This window comes from Giraffa tippelskirchi, chromosome 1, assembly GCF_054371585.1.
Source record: "Giraffa tippelskirchi isolate mGirTip1 chromosome 1, T2T-mGirTip1v1.2.pri, whole genome shotgun sequence".
NCBI classification, from domain to species: Eukaryota; Metazoa; Chordata; class Mammalia; order Artiodactyla; family Giraffidae; genus Giraffa; species Giraffa tippelskirchi.
Genome location: NC_137275.1, coordinates 42377014 through 42393324, shown reverse-complemented (window position 1 = coordinate 42393324; position 16311 = coordinate 42377014). Strand labels below are relative to the sequence as shown.

General features: G+C 35.4%; 1 protein-coding gene across 50 annotated transcripts in view; it reads right to left on the bottom strand.

Annotated features, from left to right (window-relative positions):
- CLOCK (clock circadian regulator) overlaps positions 1 to 16311 on the bottom strand; it is a 119580-nt gene that overhangs the window by 24563 nt on the left and 78706 nt on the right. For all 50 annotated transcript variants that reach the window (XM_081589393.1, XM_081589646.1, XM_081589402.1 and 47 more), the window contains 7 exons: positions 15699 to 15819; positions 12198 to 12311; positions 11940 to 12058; positions 10096 to 10178; positions 9797 to 9903; positions 6850 to 6997; positions 6200 to 6275 (listed from right to left, as the gene is read on the bottom strand). In XM_081589393.1, coding sequence (XP_081445519.1) covers positions 6200 to 6275; positions 6850 to 6997; positions 9797 to 9903; positions 10096 to 10178; positions 11940 to 12058; positions 12198 to 12311; positions 15699 to 15819 — 768 coding nt within the window. The remainder of the gene's footprint in view (positions 1 to 6199; positions 6276 to 6849; positions 6998 to 9796; positions 9904 to 10095; positions 10179 to 11939; positions 12059 to 12197; positions 12312 to 15698; positions 15820 to 16311) is intronic.

Below are 16311 nucleotides of genomic sequence, written 5' to 3'. Positions count from 1 at the left end.
CTGCATCAACTTACAATCCCACCAACAGTGCATGAGGGTTCCCTTTTCTCCATATCTTTGTCAATACTTGCTATTTCTTGCCTTTCTGATAACAGCCTTTTTTTTTTTTTTCGGTAGACTTAATTAAATTCATTTAAACTTAGTCAGTCCTAACGAAGCACAAAACTTTTTTTCAGGGTCCACTTTTCACAAACGTCTTAGTGACTTTTTTTTTTTTCCTTTGCACACCATATATTCTTTATTAAAAACCTAAATATCCTCTTAGGTACCTAAGTTTTCTTTTTTTTTTTTTTAATAAATTTATTTATTTTAGTTGGGGGCTAATTACTTTACAATATTGTAGTGGTTTTTGCCATACATTGACATGAATCAGCCATGGGTTTACATGTGTTCCCCATCCTGAACCCCCCTCCCACCTCCCTCCCCATCCCATCCCTCTGGGTCATCCCATTGCCCCAGCCCTGAGCATTTGTCTCATGCATTGAACCTGGAATGGTGTTCTGTTTCACATATGATAATATACATGTTTCAATGCTATTCTCCCAGAACATCCCACCCTCACCTTCTCCCTCAGAGTCCATAAGACTGTTCTATGCATCTGTGTCTCTTATTCTGTCTCACATATAGGGTTATCATTACCATCTTTCAAATTCCATATATATGCATTAGTATACTGTATTGGTGTTTTTCTTTCTGGCTTACTTCACTCTGTATAATGGGCTCCAGTTTCATCCATCTCAATAGAACTGATTCAAATGTATTCTTTTTAATGGCTGAGTAATATTCCATTGTGTATATGTACCACAGCTTCCTTATCCATTCATCTGCTGACGGACATCTAGGTTGCTTCCATGTCTTGGCTATTGTAAACAGTGCTGCCATGAACATTGGGGTGCACGCGTCTCTTTCAATTCTGGTTTTCTCAGTGTGTATGCCCAGCAGTGGGATTGCTGGGTCATATGGCAGTTCTATTCCCAGTTTTTTAAGGAATCTCCACACTGTTCTCCATAGTGGCTGTACTAGTTTGCATTCCCACCAACAGTGTAAGATGGTTCCCTTTTCTCCACACCCTCTCCAGCATTTATTGCTTGTAGGCTTTTGGATAGCAGCCATTCTGACTGGTGTGAAATGGTACCTCATTGTGGTTTTGATTTGCATTTCTCTAATAATGAGTGATGTTGAGCATCTTTTCATGTGTTTGTTAGCCATCTGTATGTCTTCTTTGGTGAAATGTCTGTTTAGTTCTTTGGCCCATTTTTTGATTGAGTCGTTTATTTTTCTGGAATTGAGCTGCAGGAGTTGCTTGTATATTTTTAAGATTAATTGTTTGTCTGTTGCTTCGTTTGCTATTATTTTCTCCCATTCTGAAGGCTGTCTTTTCACCTTGCTTATAATTTCCTTTGTTGTGCAAAAGCTTTTAGTTTTAATTAGGTCCCATTTGTTTATTTTTGCTTTTATTTCCAATATTCTGGGAGGTGGGTCATGGAGGATCCTGCTGTGATTTATGTCGGAGAGTGTTTTGCCTATGTTTTCCTCTAGGAGTTTTACAGTTTCTGGTCTTATGTTTAGATCTTTAATCCATTTTGAGTTTATTTTTGTGTATGGTGTTAGAAAGTGTTCTAATTTCATTCTTTTACAAGTGGCTGACCAGTTTTCCCAGCACCACTTGTTAAAGAGATTGTCTTTTCTCCATTGTATATTCTTGCCTCCTTTGTCGAAGATAAGGTGTCCATAGGTGCGTGGATTTATCTCTGGGCTTTCTATTTTGTTTCATTGATCTATATGTCTATCTTTGTGCCAGTACCATACTGTCTTGATGACTGTGGCTTTGTAGTAGAGCCTGAAGTCAGGCAGGTTGATTCCTCCAGTTCCATTCTTCTTTCTCAAGATTGCTTTGGCTATTCGAGGTTTCTTGTATTTCCATACAAATTGTGAAATGGTTTGTTCTAGTTCTGTGAAAAATACCGTTGGTAGCTTGATAGGGATTGCATTGAATCTATAGATTGCTTTGGGTAGTATACTCATTTTCACTATATTAATTCTTCCACTCCATGAACACGATATATTTCTCCATCTGTTTGTGTCCTCTTTGATTTCTTTTATCAGTGTTTTATAGTTTTCTATATATAAGTCTTTGTTTCTTTAGGTAGATATATTCCTAAGTATTTTATTCTTTTTGTTGCAATGGTGAATGGTATTGTTTCCTTAATTTCTCTTTCTGTTTTCTCATTATTGGTGTATAGGAATACAAGGGATTTCTGTGTGTTAATTTTACATCCTGCAACTTTACTATATTTATTGATTAGCTCTAGTAATTTTCTGGTAGAATCTTTAGGGTTTTCCATGTAGAGGATCATGTCATCTGCAAACAGTGAGAGTTTTACTTCTTCTTTTCCTATCTGTATTCCTTTTATTTCTTTTTCCGCTCTGATTGCTGTGGCCAAAACTTCCAAAACTATGTTGACTAGTAGTGGTGAAAGTGGGCATCCTTGCCTTGTTCCTGACTTTAGGGGAAATGCTTTCAATTTTTCACCATTGAGGATAATGTTTGCTGTGGGTTTGTCATATATAGCTTTTATTATGTTGAGGTATGTTCCTTCTATTTCTGCTTTCTGGAGAGTTTTTATCATAAATGGATGTTGAATTTTGTCAAAGGCTTTTTCTGCATCTATTGAGATAATCATATGGTTTTTTTCTTTCAATTTGTTAATGTGGTGTATTACATTGATTGATTTGCAGATGTTAAAGAAACCTTGCATTCCTGGGATAAAGCCCACTTGGTCATGATGTATGATCTTTTTAATATGATGTTGGATTCTGTTTGCTAGAATTTTATTAAGGATTTTTGCATCTATGTTCATCAGTGATATTGGCCTGTAGTTTTCTTTTTTTGTGGCATCTTTGTCTGGTTTTGGAATTAGGGTGATGGTGGCCTCATAGAATGAGTTTGGAAGTTTACCATCTTCTGCAATTTTCTGGAAGAGTTTGAGTAGGATAGGTGTTAGCTCTTCTCTAAATTTTTGCTAGAATTCCTCTGTGAAGCCATCTGGTCCTGGGCTTTTGTTTGCTGGAAGATTTCTGATTACAGTTTCGATTTCCGTGCTTGTGATGGGTCTGTTAAGATCTTCTATTTCTTCCTGGTTCAGTTTTGGAGAGTTATACTTTTCTAAGAATTTGTCCATTTCTTCCAAGTTGTCCATTTTATTGGCATATAGCTGTTGGTAGTAGTCTCTTATGATCCTTTGTATTTCTGTGGAGTCTGTTGTGATCTCTCCATTTTCATTTCTAATTTTGTTGCTCTGATTCTTCTCCCTTTGTTTCTTGATGAGTCTGGCTCATGGTTTGTCAATTTTGTTTATCTTCTCGAAAAACCAGCTTTTAGTTTTGTTGATTTTTGCTATGGTCTCTTTTGTTTCTTTAGCATTTATTTCTGCCCTAATTTTTAATATTTCTTTCCTTCTACTAACCCTGGGGTTCTTCATTTCTTCCTTCTCTAGCTGCTTTAGGTGTAGAGTTAGGTTATTTATTTGATTTTTTTCTTGTTTCTTGAGGTATGCCTGTATTGCTATGAACCTTCCCCTTAGCATTGCTTTTACAGTGTCCCATAGGTTTTGGGTTGTTGTGTTTTCATTTTCATTCGTTTCTATGCATATTTTGATTTCTTTTTTGATTTCTTCTGTGATTTGTTGGTTATTCAGAAGCGTGTTGTTTAGCCTCCATATGTTGGAATTTTTAATAGTTTTTTTTCCTGTAATTGAGGTCTAATCTTACTGCATTGTGGTCAGAGAAGATGGCTGGGATGATTTCAATTTTTTTTGAATTTACCAAGGCTAGATTTATGGCCCAGGATGTGATCTATCCTGGAGAAAGTTCCGTGTGCACTGGAGAAAAAGGTGAAATTGACTGTTTTGGGGTGGAAAGTCCTGTAAATATCAATTAAATCTAACTTGTCTATTGTATCATTTAAAGTTTGTGTTTCCTTGTTAGTTTTCTGTTTAGTTGATCTATCCATATGTGTGAGTGGAGTATTAAAGTCTCCCACTATTATTGTGTTATTGTTAATTTCCCCTTTCATACTTGTCAGTATTTGCCTTATATATTATGGTGCTCCTATGTTGGGTGCATATATATTTATAATTGTTATATCTTCTTCTTGGATTGATCCTTTGATCATTATGTAGTGTCCTTCTTTGTCTCTTTTCACAGCCTTTATTTTAAAGTCTATTTTATCTGAAATGAGTATTGTGACTCCTGCTTTCTTTTGGTCTCCGTTTGCATGAAATATGTTTTTCCATCCCTTCACTTTCAGTCTGTATGTGTCCCTAGTTTTGAGGTGGGTCTCTTGTAGACAGCATATATAGGGGTCTTGTTTTTGTATCCATTCAGGCAGTCTTTGTCTTTTGGTTGGGGCATTCAACCCATTTACATTTAAGGTAATTATTGATAAGTATGGTCCCGTTGCCAGTTACTTTGTTGTTTTGAGTTCGTGTTGAAACATCCTTTCTGTGTTTCCTGTTTAGAGAAGATCCTTTAGCATTTGTTGGAGAGCTGGTTTGGTGGTGCTTAATTCCCTCAGCTCTGGCTCATCTGTAAAGCTTTTGAATTCTCCTTCATATCTGAATGAGATCCTTGCTGGGTACAGTAATCTGGGTTGTAGATTATTCTCTTTCATTACTTTAAGTATGTCCTGCCATTCCCTTCTAGCCTGAAGAGTTTCTATTGAAAGATCAGCTGTTATCCTTATGGGGATCCCCTTGTGTGTTATTTGTTGTTTTTCCCTTGCTGCTTTTAATATTTGTTCTTTGTCTTTGATCTTTGTTAATTTGATTAATATGTGTCTTGGGGTGTTTTGCCTTGGGTTTATCCTGTTTGGGACTCTCTGGGTTTCTTGGACTTCTGTGACTATTTCCTTCCCCATTTTAGGGAAATTTTCAACTATTATCTCCTTGAGTATTTTTTCATGGCCTTTCCTTTTATCTTCTTCTTCTGGGACTCCTATGATTCGAATGTTGGGGCGTTTCATATTGTCCCAGAGGTCCCTGAGGTTTTCCTCATTTCTTTTGATTCTTTTTTCTTTTTTCCTCTCTGCTTCGTTTATTTCCACCATTCTATCTTCTACCTCACTTATCCTATCTTCTGCCTCCGTTATTCTACTGTTGGTTCCCTCCAGAGTGTCTTTTATCTCCTTTATTTCATTATTCATTATATATTGACTCCTTTTTATTTCTTCTAGGTCCTTGATAAACATTTCTTGCATCTTCTCAATCCTTGTCTCCAGGCTATTTATCTGTAACTCCATTTTGTTTTCAAGATTTTGGATCATTTTTATTATCATTATTCTACATTCTTTTTCAGATAGATTCCCTATATCCTCCTCTTTTGTTTGGTTTGGTGGGCATTTATCATTTTCCTTTACTTGCTGAGTATTTCTCTGCCTTTTCATCTTGTTTAGATTGCTAATAACAGCCATTCTTACAGGTATGAGGTGATACCCTGTTGGGTTTTCATATGCATTTCAACCACTAAGTGAGCTTGGAAAGAGATTCTGCCTTGACTGAACCTGGAGATGACTGCGGCTCCACTGACACCTTGATTACAGGCTTGTGAGGAACCCTGGACTGAAACCTTGATTACAGACTCATGCCCAATTCTGAAGCAGAGTGCCCAACTAAACTGTGTCTGGATTCTTGACTCACAGAAACTACTGAGATAATATATGTGTGTTATTTTACATCATTAAGTTTTGTTACACAGCAATAGATAGCTAATACACTATATTTCTACCTGATATAATGAAAAGAAAAACCAGTGTTCAAAATCTGACTATAACTTCCCAGTCATGATTCTTTAAGCTCAGTTTTAATATTTTCAAAGTAGGGATATATCCAGATAAGGATGTCTGAGAAATAAATGACATTTCATATTTCATATAAAAACCAGAGCCTAGCAGATTATAATAAATGTTAGTTTAATTCTGAGATCATACATGTCTCTCATACAATGATCTCTAAATAGCAGGCCCTTCAAATCTTTTTTAAAAACACATGAGGTTTTAAAATATTAAATTTAATATAAAAATAAATACTATAGTTATAATTACAAGTAAATGAAATATTTGAAAAACAATTTTTCTGTAAATTATTGAGTCTTGTTATTCATTGAGAAGTAATAATTTTTAAAAAACCTGTAAGATACATACTTTGTCAGCAGCTGTCTCCGGAAGAGACTCTTCAATGCCAAGTTCTCGTCGTCTTTCAGCCCTAACTTCTGCATAACTACAAGTGGGAAAAAACAATTTCAGTGTTTGATCATTCATTTAAAACACTGCAGAGGTGCAACAATTCAATGTTCATTATGTATCTCACTTGTTCATCACAAATTCCAGACTATTTTCTATGCACCAAAAAAAACCCTAAAACATATACATATATAGTACTATATATATATATACAGAATGCATCTTAATTCAAATTTCTTTTTTTTACATATCTAAAAAGTTTTATGTACTACTATAAATGATCTGTAACCACACAGGACCTAAATCAAGAGGAATTAAATAAAGGAACAGTATGCTTTTATCTACTCCAGCTCTCCGTTTACATGACTGACTGTGGTATATAAAAGACAGTTACAACATCTGCTCTAAACCGTAAAACTTATGTCAGAAATTATGTATCTTTATTTCTATATAATGCCTATAAGTAAATTTAATAATAAGTTGAAAATATATATACGAAAAAATGGAGGAAAAAAATCACTCTGTACTTCTTAATAAGTCATACATAAAACTACATTCCAGAATCATTATGAATGTTTCCATATTCAGAAATTCTGTAAAAGAATTATTACCTTACTACGGTATGAGTACAAACAATAAACTCTGGCCTTGAATTCCACTGATGGTAAGTGATATAATAATGAGTTTGAAGCCAAATCCACTGCTGTCCTTTGGTCAGGAACCTATAGTAACAAGATTTGCCTTTTCCGTATTGCATTACTAAGAAGAAAAAAATATTTTTTGATTCGTATTACTAGATTTTTACCCAAAGGTATCACTCACATTTATATCTATCTATATATATAATAAATAATTCTTCTGGCTTTTCAATAACATATAGTATATCAAATATTCTATAGTGCCCAACTTATAGCCTGTTATTGCTGATCGTAGTTATTTTTCATACACAATAAATGTCCAAATACTTGAGAATAAATTATTCACATACTGACTCTCTCCTGCTAAGATATATTGAGGATAATAGCAATAAGTAATCACACCTGACTCCCCATACCCCACCCCTCACCCTCTGCAAATACATCATCTTTTATTTTTTGGCTGCACTGGGTCTTTGTTGCTACACCGCTTAGAAAGCTTATTTCTCTAGTTTCGGGAGAGCTGAGGCACGCTCCAGTTGTGGTGTGCGGGCTTCTCACTGAAGTGGTTTCACTTATTACAGAGCATGGGCTCCAGCGCGTAGGCTTCAACAGTTGCGGCACATGGGCTTAGTTTCCCTGCAGCATGTGGGATCTTCCCAGACCAGGGATTTGAACCTGTGTCCTCTGCAGTGGTAGGTGCATTTTAAACCACTGGACCACCAGGAAGTCCAAGTATAGCATTTTTGAGGCATTTACTTCTAAACCTTAACTTAACAAAATCAGAAAAACTTAATTATTTCAAGTAGCTGATTTCCTAAAACAGTATTTCAAGCAGTATTTCCCAAAACATTCTCTGCAGATTATAAGTTCAAAAGTCTTTTAGCAGATATTAAGCAAAAAATGGGTTCTGTGTTAAATTAACTTGGGAAAATTTGTTCTTCTCAAAGCCTTGAGTATGCTAATCTGTCAAGATTCTGGTGGTGGGATGGGGACTGATTATGAACTCTTACCTAATTTTCTTTGACCATAAGATTATTTTTAATAGACTGGTATTCAGTGGACAAAACGTTAAGACAGGCTGGACCGGAATTGTGTTCGCTCTCTCCCCTCCAACCCGTCACTATTCATGAGGAAATCAAAGTCTACATACTTGAAATTGCTTGTCAAAAATTATCCAGCTAGTTAATAGAGGTGTCAGATTTTTTTTAATACATCACGGAGCCTAGTGCCCATATCACAGGAAGTGAAAAATATTTCTTTTGTGATATTATATAACATGCTTTATTTTCAGAGAGGTTTATAAACCAGCCTAAGACATGCAGGTACATTAAATATCTAGTTAAGCTTTAGAGGACACTCAAGAGGGAAAGATTTAGGAAGGAGGATCAGAGAAGCAAATGAAACCTATTAAAACAAACTTCTGAAACAAAGAATGAACAAACAGCATGTGGTAAAGGAGGAGGTCCAGACTCTAATCCTATCTCTGCCACCAATGTTTTTTGTTTTTTTAATTGGAGGCTAATTACTTCACAATATTGTGGTGGTTTCTGCCATACATCGAAATGAATCAGCCACAGGTGTACATGTGTCCCCCCCGTCCTGAATCCCCTCACACCTCTCTCCCCACCCCACCCCTCTGGGTTGTCCCAGAGCACCAGTTTTGAGGGCCCTGTTTCATGCATTGAACTTGGACTGGTCATCTGTTTCACATATGGTAATATACATGTTTCAATGCTATTCTCTCAAATCATCCCACCCTCACCTTCTCCCACAGAAGATAAAAGTCTGTTCTTTACATCTGTGTCTCTTTTGCTGTCTTACAAACAGGATCGTTGTTACCATTTTTCTAAATTCCATATATATGCGTTAATATACTGTATTGGTGTTTTTCTTTCTGACTTACTTCACTCTGTATAATAGGTTCCAGTTTCACCCACCTTAACAGAACTGACTCAAATGCATTCTTTTTAATAGCTGAGTAATATTCCATTGTGTAGAAGTACCACAACTTTCTTATCTATTTCTCTGCTGATGGACATCTAAGTTGCTTCCATGTCCTGGCTATTGTAAACAGCGCTGTAATGAACACTGGGGTACATGTGTCTCTTTCAATTCTGGTTTCCTTGGTGTGTATGCCCAGCAGTGGGATTGCTGGGTCATACAGCAGTTCTATTCCCAGCTTTTTAAGGAATCTCCACACTGTTCTCCATAGTGGCTGTACTAGTCTGCATTCCCACCAACAGTGTAAGAAGGTTCCCTTTTCTCCACACCCTCATTTATTGTTTGTAGACTTTTTGATGTCTGCCACCAATGTTATGGGACTGTAAGTAAATTAGTTAGCCTTTCTGTGTCTCAGTTTACTTGTGGAGATAATAACAGTACCTACTTTCTATTATACAACTGTGACTATGAATAATGAAAATAATACATGTAAGTTGTTCAGAACAGGGCAAAATGAGATGATAATGTTCCTTCTGTTAATATAACAATGGCAGGTAACATTAATGAAGCACTCACTGAGTTTTCTAAAAGAGATTCTTTAAATGTGGCATTACCTCCTGCACAGACTCACATGCCTGGAAATAAAAATTCATGAAACAGTGTTCTAATATTATAATTTTCAAAGGAATCTACTTCTCTTAACTTTGGATATAGAACTTCTATACTTCAAAACAAGATTTATTAGATGCCATATTATAAAACTGTACTTACTACTATAGATTGAAGTATGTAAAATGGGAGGAAGTTTAATTTAGACTTGATCTAGGATTCCTATTAGAAGTAGTAATGCATACAAAAGAAATTTTTCTCATACATTTCAAAAATACAAAAATGGTCTGTTTTACCACCTTCTATTAATACGATAGTTATTTACATATTAAAAAAAGTATTACCACCCAAAGTATTAAAATCTACTTACAGTGCTCATGACATTTTGCCAAATTTTCTAGGTCATCCACATGATAGTAATCATAGCCTGATGTTCCCAGAACTTCAAATGGCAAATATCCTATTATGGGTGGTGCCCTAAATTACATATAAAACAATATTATGACTTTTTCCATTAATAAAAAGTATTCAACTACAAACCAACTTTGGGAGGAAACTTTATTTTTTAAATAATGGATAATGAGTTTGAGCATCCTGACTAGAAAAAGTTTGTCTTTGACAAGAATTATAATGATTAATCTTTTTATAGAATTTAAAAATGGGAGTTACCTGTGATCTAGAAATAGAAACTTCCACTCTAAACTATGTCTAGATGTAAACTCTTCATTAGGTTCTTCAACAGTGCACATTTCCTACAAATAAATAATTAAAATTGAGAAATACTTTTCCGTGTACTCAGCAAATTCCTAAATATTGCTAGCTGTATAAGTCATTTTTAGCTAACTTTTCCCTAAACATTTTTTTAAAAAAACGTTTTTATTTTCCAGTACTAAGGAATGTGGCAATAAACAGATGCAGTCCTCTGGGGGAGTACTTCTCACCCCACACATTTCTCTATTCACTCACATGCCTATAAAGTCTCATTCTAATCTCTTTCCTGAATTATAGTTCTATATTTCTGTCTGGATGCTCCCACGTATCACAAACTTAACATGTCCTAAAATGAACCAACTATTTTAATCCTCATATCCAGTTACATAATGTTCCATCTCATTTACGGAGGCATACCTGTACTGTGCCATCAAGTCTAAACTCTAATAGTCACAATACACTCATTTTCACCTTTCACCATCTAAATGGCCACGACTAAATCCCTTCAGTTTCACCTTCTAAGTTTTTTTTTTAAAAATCGATTCAATCCCATCCATCTTCAGGGTCTTAGTTTAGACTCTAGTTGCCCTCACTGGCTCACATTATTGCAAAGTGTCTCCCCAAACAAGTTTCCTTGTCCTTCAACTCATCTTCTATTCTGGACACAATGACCTTATAAATACTCAAACAGGATTGTATAATTTCCCTGACAAAAAATCTTAATGGCTGCTCATTCCATTAGGACAAAATCTAAACAAGGAGAAACAAACAACAAAGAAAGAAACATATATCACTGCCAGCATCTGCTTACTTTTCTAACCTCATCTCTCAACATCCCTACCCTCCCTCCACTCACAGTAACCCTAGACTCTAGTCATTCTCAACAATGTATTCCAACCTGCCCGTGTCCTTGAATGACCTTCTGCAACACAATGTAGTGATTAAGAGCTTGGGCTTAGAAAGAAAATGAATTAGAATCAATCTCAGTTCTACTACTTAATAGCTGTGACTCTGGGTAAGTAACTTAACTTCCCTAAGCCACAGTTTCCTTATATATAAAATGGTGATCATACCACCATTTGTAAGTATTAAATGAGATAATGCACATAAACAGCATGTTGTAAGCACACAAAAAGCATGTCACCACTGCCATTATTTCCTACGATCAAAACAAGTAGAGTCAGACTGGTTTAAGATCCTCTAACTGCTAATTCAGCACTTTGTCCTATGGTATTTCCCTAAATTTAAAATCTTAGCCTGGCTTATTTTCAGCTACTTGCAAGTGACTGAAGTCTTTCCTTTTCTGACTTTCCTACAAATCATCTACTTCCTGGACCCAGGATATAAAAATAAAATTATTTAATTGACTTTTAAAATTGAAAAGGTAAATTAAATGTAATAAAAAGGTCACCTGTGTATTTCAAAAGAAAATTTCAAAAGCAATCTTTGGCCTTTCCCCTTTAATGTATTTGTGAACTATACAACAAAAGCACCTCAAAATTTTGCACAAAAGCAAGACAATGGTGATATATAACCACTGGTTAACGGCCAAAAACTTCATAAACCCAAATGAAATTTTTCGCCAACCCAACACAAGGTGTATTATCAAAAAATCAGTTCTATAATTTGATGAGTGCTTTGATAACTCATTATTTGCTTCAAAAATATTATGATCATACATGTTTAATGAATCATGGCCATTACTACCTTAATGTTTATAGGAAGTATCTGGAAACGATAAAAAAAACAACAGATAGGTCCCATAATATGAAGTGAAACCCCTCTGGGAAACCGAAACATACCTTGATGAACTGAGGTGTAGCTAATCTGACAGTAGCTACAAAACAAACTCTGTCTTCATAACAAGGCCTATGTGTGCGTTGTATTGTTCCTTCAAAACCATTGTGTGCTGAAGTGGATACTAAAGCAATAAGGAAATAAATATCATCAGTTGTTACTCCAGTAAAAATCTAGTTTTTATTGATACTTGAACATTTGTCTTTAAGAGCTTAAAAGAATACCAAGTGAAAACACATCGTAAGAGAAGCATTTTAACTTACCACTGTTTAAAGATTTGAAATTTCCTATAAATTTCACATATTCATAAGTAGATGGCTCCTTTGGGTCTATTGTTCCTCGAAGCATATGACAACAAAATTCTAACTGATTTTTTGCTGAAATAAGAGAAAAATAAAACGTATTTTGTGATTTACCATAAATAAGCCACACAAAATAAGATTCTAACAGTTGTGTAAGTTTACAATTACTATTTGCTCATACAGAGGTCCTCAATGACATTGCGTTTAATCCATAAAAGCAGAGTCTCTTCAGGAGATGATCTCATCTTGTCCTTAATAAAGAAGACAGATCTTCTGATACAAGTAACTCCATGTTCCTCCATTTTTATTTGTCCTTCCTTGTCATTCATCCCTCTAATCTCAAAGAAAGGTCTTGCTTCCTATTCCAATTCTTCTATCTCTACTTTAGACAGTCTTTCCCATCTTCCTTCTCTAGGACCACCAAAACCATTCATTCCTTTAGCATTCACACATGTTCTTCTTTGGGTCCTTACTTTTCTACTTTTAAATTTATTCAGGTCTTTTTTCATGCTATTCTTTCTAGTAACACAGATCTCCTTCCTTCTCATTCTGTGCTCTAGTTTTCATATGTTCACCTTTCTTAACTTCATGTATTATGGCTTTTGCCCTCACACTTCTACGGAAATTGCTGTTCATTGTTTTTACCTCTTCTTAAAACTCACGTGTTTTCATTCCCATAGCATGAAACTTACCTTCCTACCTTACTATTTCTCTCCCTTCTATTAATCAGTCAACAAACTATAGACATTCACAAAAGTTCTTTTGATTGTAATCTATTATGCTTTAAAAACTTACCAGCACTGACAAACTTATTTACTCCCAAATCTCTCTCACCAATTTTAACATTTTATGTAAGACCAAGTCTCATTTCACTATTTTTCAGGACATTTGTACCTGACTGTTCCACCAGTAACTTAAATTCAAAATACTTGAAAGTGAATTTTTCCTTCTTTCTTCCTAAGGCAGCTGTCGTTCCCCTCTGTCCTATCTCCTTAGTTAGAAATCACATCAATTTGTTCTCTCTTTGTATCACCAGCTCAAAAACTAAATCTGTAACCAGGATCTGCTGTTTATTACACCAAGAACGCTCTCATGAGCCATTTTTTTCCACGTGAGCAGCCAGTGCCACCATTTTGGTACCAATGTAAATGACCTTGCATCTAGGTAACTGCAAAAATGTATTCTCTATGCCTCCACACTCCTGCCACTCAGACTCACCCTTGCCTACTCCTCTTAGATTAGTATTACTTTCATCATTATTATTTCAGCACTCAAGGACTGATAACACCTCTCCTCACTTATAGTATCCAACTCATACTCTTCTGTTATTATTAGCAATGGCTTTATCATTAAACTCAGCAGGTTCAAACTCTTTACCTTCTTCCTAAAACCTTCCCCACTGACGATCTCTAGCTGTTTTGACACCAGTGCTTAACACCAAATCCTACTGAGTTCATCTCAACACTCATAGGCATGCTTTCCTCTCCATCCTTACTTCTATGCTGTCCTTTTAACCTCAAGTCTAGCCATTTTTCCAAAATTTTCCCCGAGAGATTTTCTTTTTGAACCACAAAACCACCCAAATCCCCTTTTTGCTGGCTTCTCACTAAGTAAAAAAATAAAAACCAAACTGTTAAGGATGAAATATTAGGCTTTATTTCCTTCTCTAGACACAAACACATCACTTGTACTACCTTACCTTCATTATGGTACAAATGACCTATTTGGAGAATCCTGAATTTTCCTAGCAATTTCCCCTGTTTTAAATCATGTTCATTCCTTTGGCATGAAACATCCTTTTCATCTGTGGAAATAACTTTATTTTGTATATCAGTCCATTGGGTCGCAAAGAGGGGGATGCGATTGAACTGAATTGACTTCAAATACTATTGTTTACAGGCATATAACTGGTCACTGCATCATTATATCCAACCCAAATCTTTCTCCTAGATGAAAGACTAGTCTCTTAGTCGTGTCATAAGAATTTGGTTTTTTAACAATTATAAATAGGCTTCAAATGTATTCTCCTGGTCTCTTAACTCTTCTCAACTTCTTCTGAAAGACTATCTATTCTTATCAAAAACATACATTCACACATACTTACATGTGTGTGTATGTGTATCTCAATTGTTGAACAGTTAGTGTTCTACATAATCGAAGATTCCAAATATGAAGAACCTTTAAAATGATTAATATCAGCTTCCCTTGTAGCTCAGTCAGTAAAGAATCTGCCTGCAATGCAGGAGACCTGGGTTCAATCCCTGGGTCAGGAAGATCCCCTGGAGAAGGAAATGGCAACCCACTCTGGTATTTTTGCCTAGAGAATCCCATGGACAGAGGAGCCTGGTGGGCTATGGTCCATGGGGTTGCAAGAGTCAGACATGACTTAGCAACTAAACCATCACCACTATAAGAAAAGTCAAAATTTAAAAGCCATGAAAAAAGTATTTAAAGAAGACATCTAATAGCTAATGGCCAAATGTAGAGCTGTCATGATTTCAGACTTTACACAGGGTAATTTATTCAAGAAGACGAGGGGTGAGAGGGAAGTTCCAGAGGGAGGGGACATATGCATACTTATGGCTGATTCACATTGCTGTGTGGCAGAAACCAACACAACATTGTAAAACAATAATCTTCCAGTTTAAAAAGAAAAAAAAAAAACCTAAACGAAAACAAGGTACTATGGTCAATGAATCTAGGAGGAAAGTCAGATTATACGACAATATTTTATACTTATTAAAGGCAAGGACTATATTTCCCTATTCTTGGCATTTCTGTTATATAGCACAAGTGTCTGGTACACTGCTGCTTTGTTGTTTACTTGCGAAGTCATGTCTGACTCTTTTGCGACCCCATGAATTATATACCAGGCTCCTATGTCCATGGGATTTCCCAGGCAAGAACACTGGAGTGGGTTGGAGTGGGTTGCCATTTCCTTCTCCATGGGGTCTTCCCAACCCAGGGATCAAACCTGCATCTCTGCATTGGCAGGGGATTCCCATATGGCACATTAGACATATCCAAAAAATTACTGTTTAATTCTGCTTAATAGAGCACAAAATTTCTTTAAGTAATTTTATAAAAAACATTAAGTTTTGTCTCATAGTTTCAGTGTTCAATTGGTTAGTGATGGTGAAAATAAAAACCCTTAATTTTCTCTTACTACAGTAAGATTTTATATAAAAATTAATAAGACTATATTGCTGAGTTCCATTTTTCTGTAAAATAGTTTTATGGCATATTATAACAGATGAGATTTCACTGTATTCTGGAATAGAGTTCAGACTTTTAACATGGTCATAATTCCATTATATTTTAATATTTAAAAAGGATCTAATATGGGATTTGGAATGATGCTATGTGTTAATTTGGTTAAACATATCTCTGTCACGAAATTACAAAAGTAAAGGATAATGCAACCAAATCCGTGTAACTTTTCACTTAAGAGGTACTACTTACATTTTAAATATTCAGGGGTTAATGAATCACTTTCCAGCAGATGGGTAGAGAGCATTTTATAAACCTCTGAATGTTCCCCCTCTGGGATAAAATTAAATATACTTTGATCCACAAGATCTGACTGAAAAAGAAATTTTTAAAAATTAAATAATTACAGTGATTCAAGAGAAATATATTTTAAAAATATATAATCACTCTTAAACATCAGACGAGCATATGGTTGACATTTCATTATCTGTAAACACTGACAAATATCAAGTTTCAGAGTACAACTCAAAAGACAAGATTGAGAAGGTGAAAAAAGTTTCCATGATCTCACCGTCTCTGATACTAGCATCATCAGATTCATGATCAATATGACCTTTGAAATTTAGGTAAATTTTAAGTTTTACCACATGTGAACATGTAAAATATAACAGGACTAAGAAAGCTTATTAAAAGAATCTCTAGCTACCAGATGTAGCCTTACTGTACATACCAACCTCTGGTGAGTGGGGTATACACTACAAATAAAGGACCACAGTATGAGCCACAGGCTACATGAAGAGAAGACTTGACTTTGCTGTCAGTTCAATCGTCCAATGTGTCCTTTCTTTATTTCATCTTTTCCAGT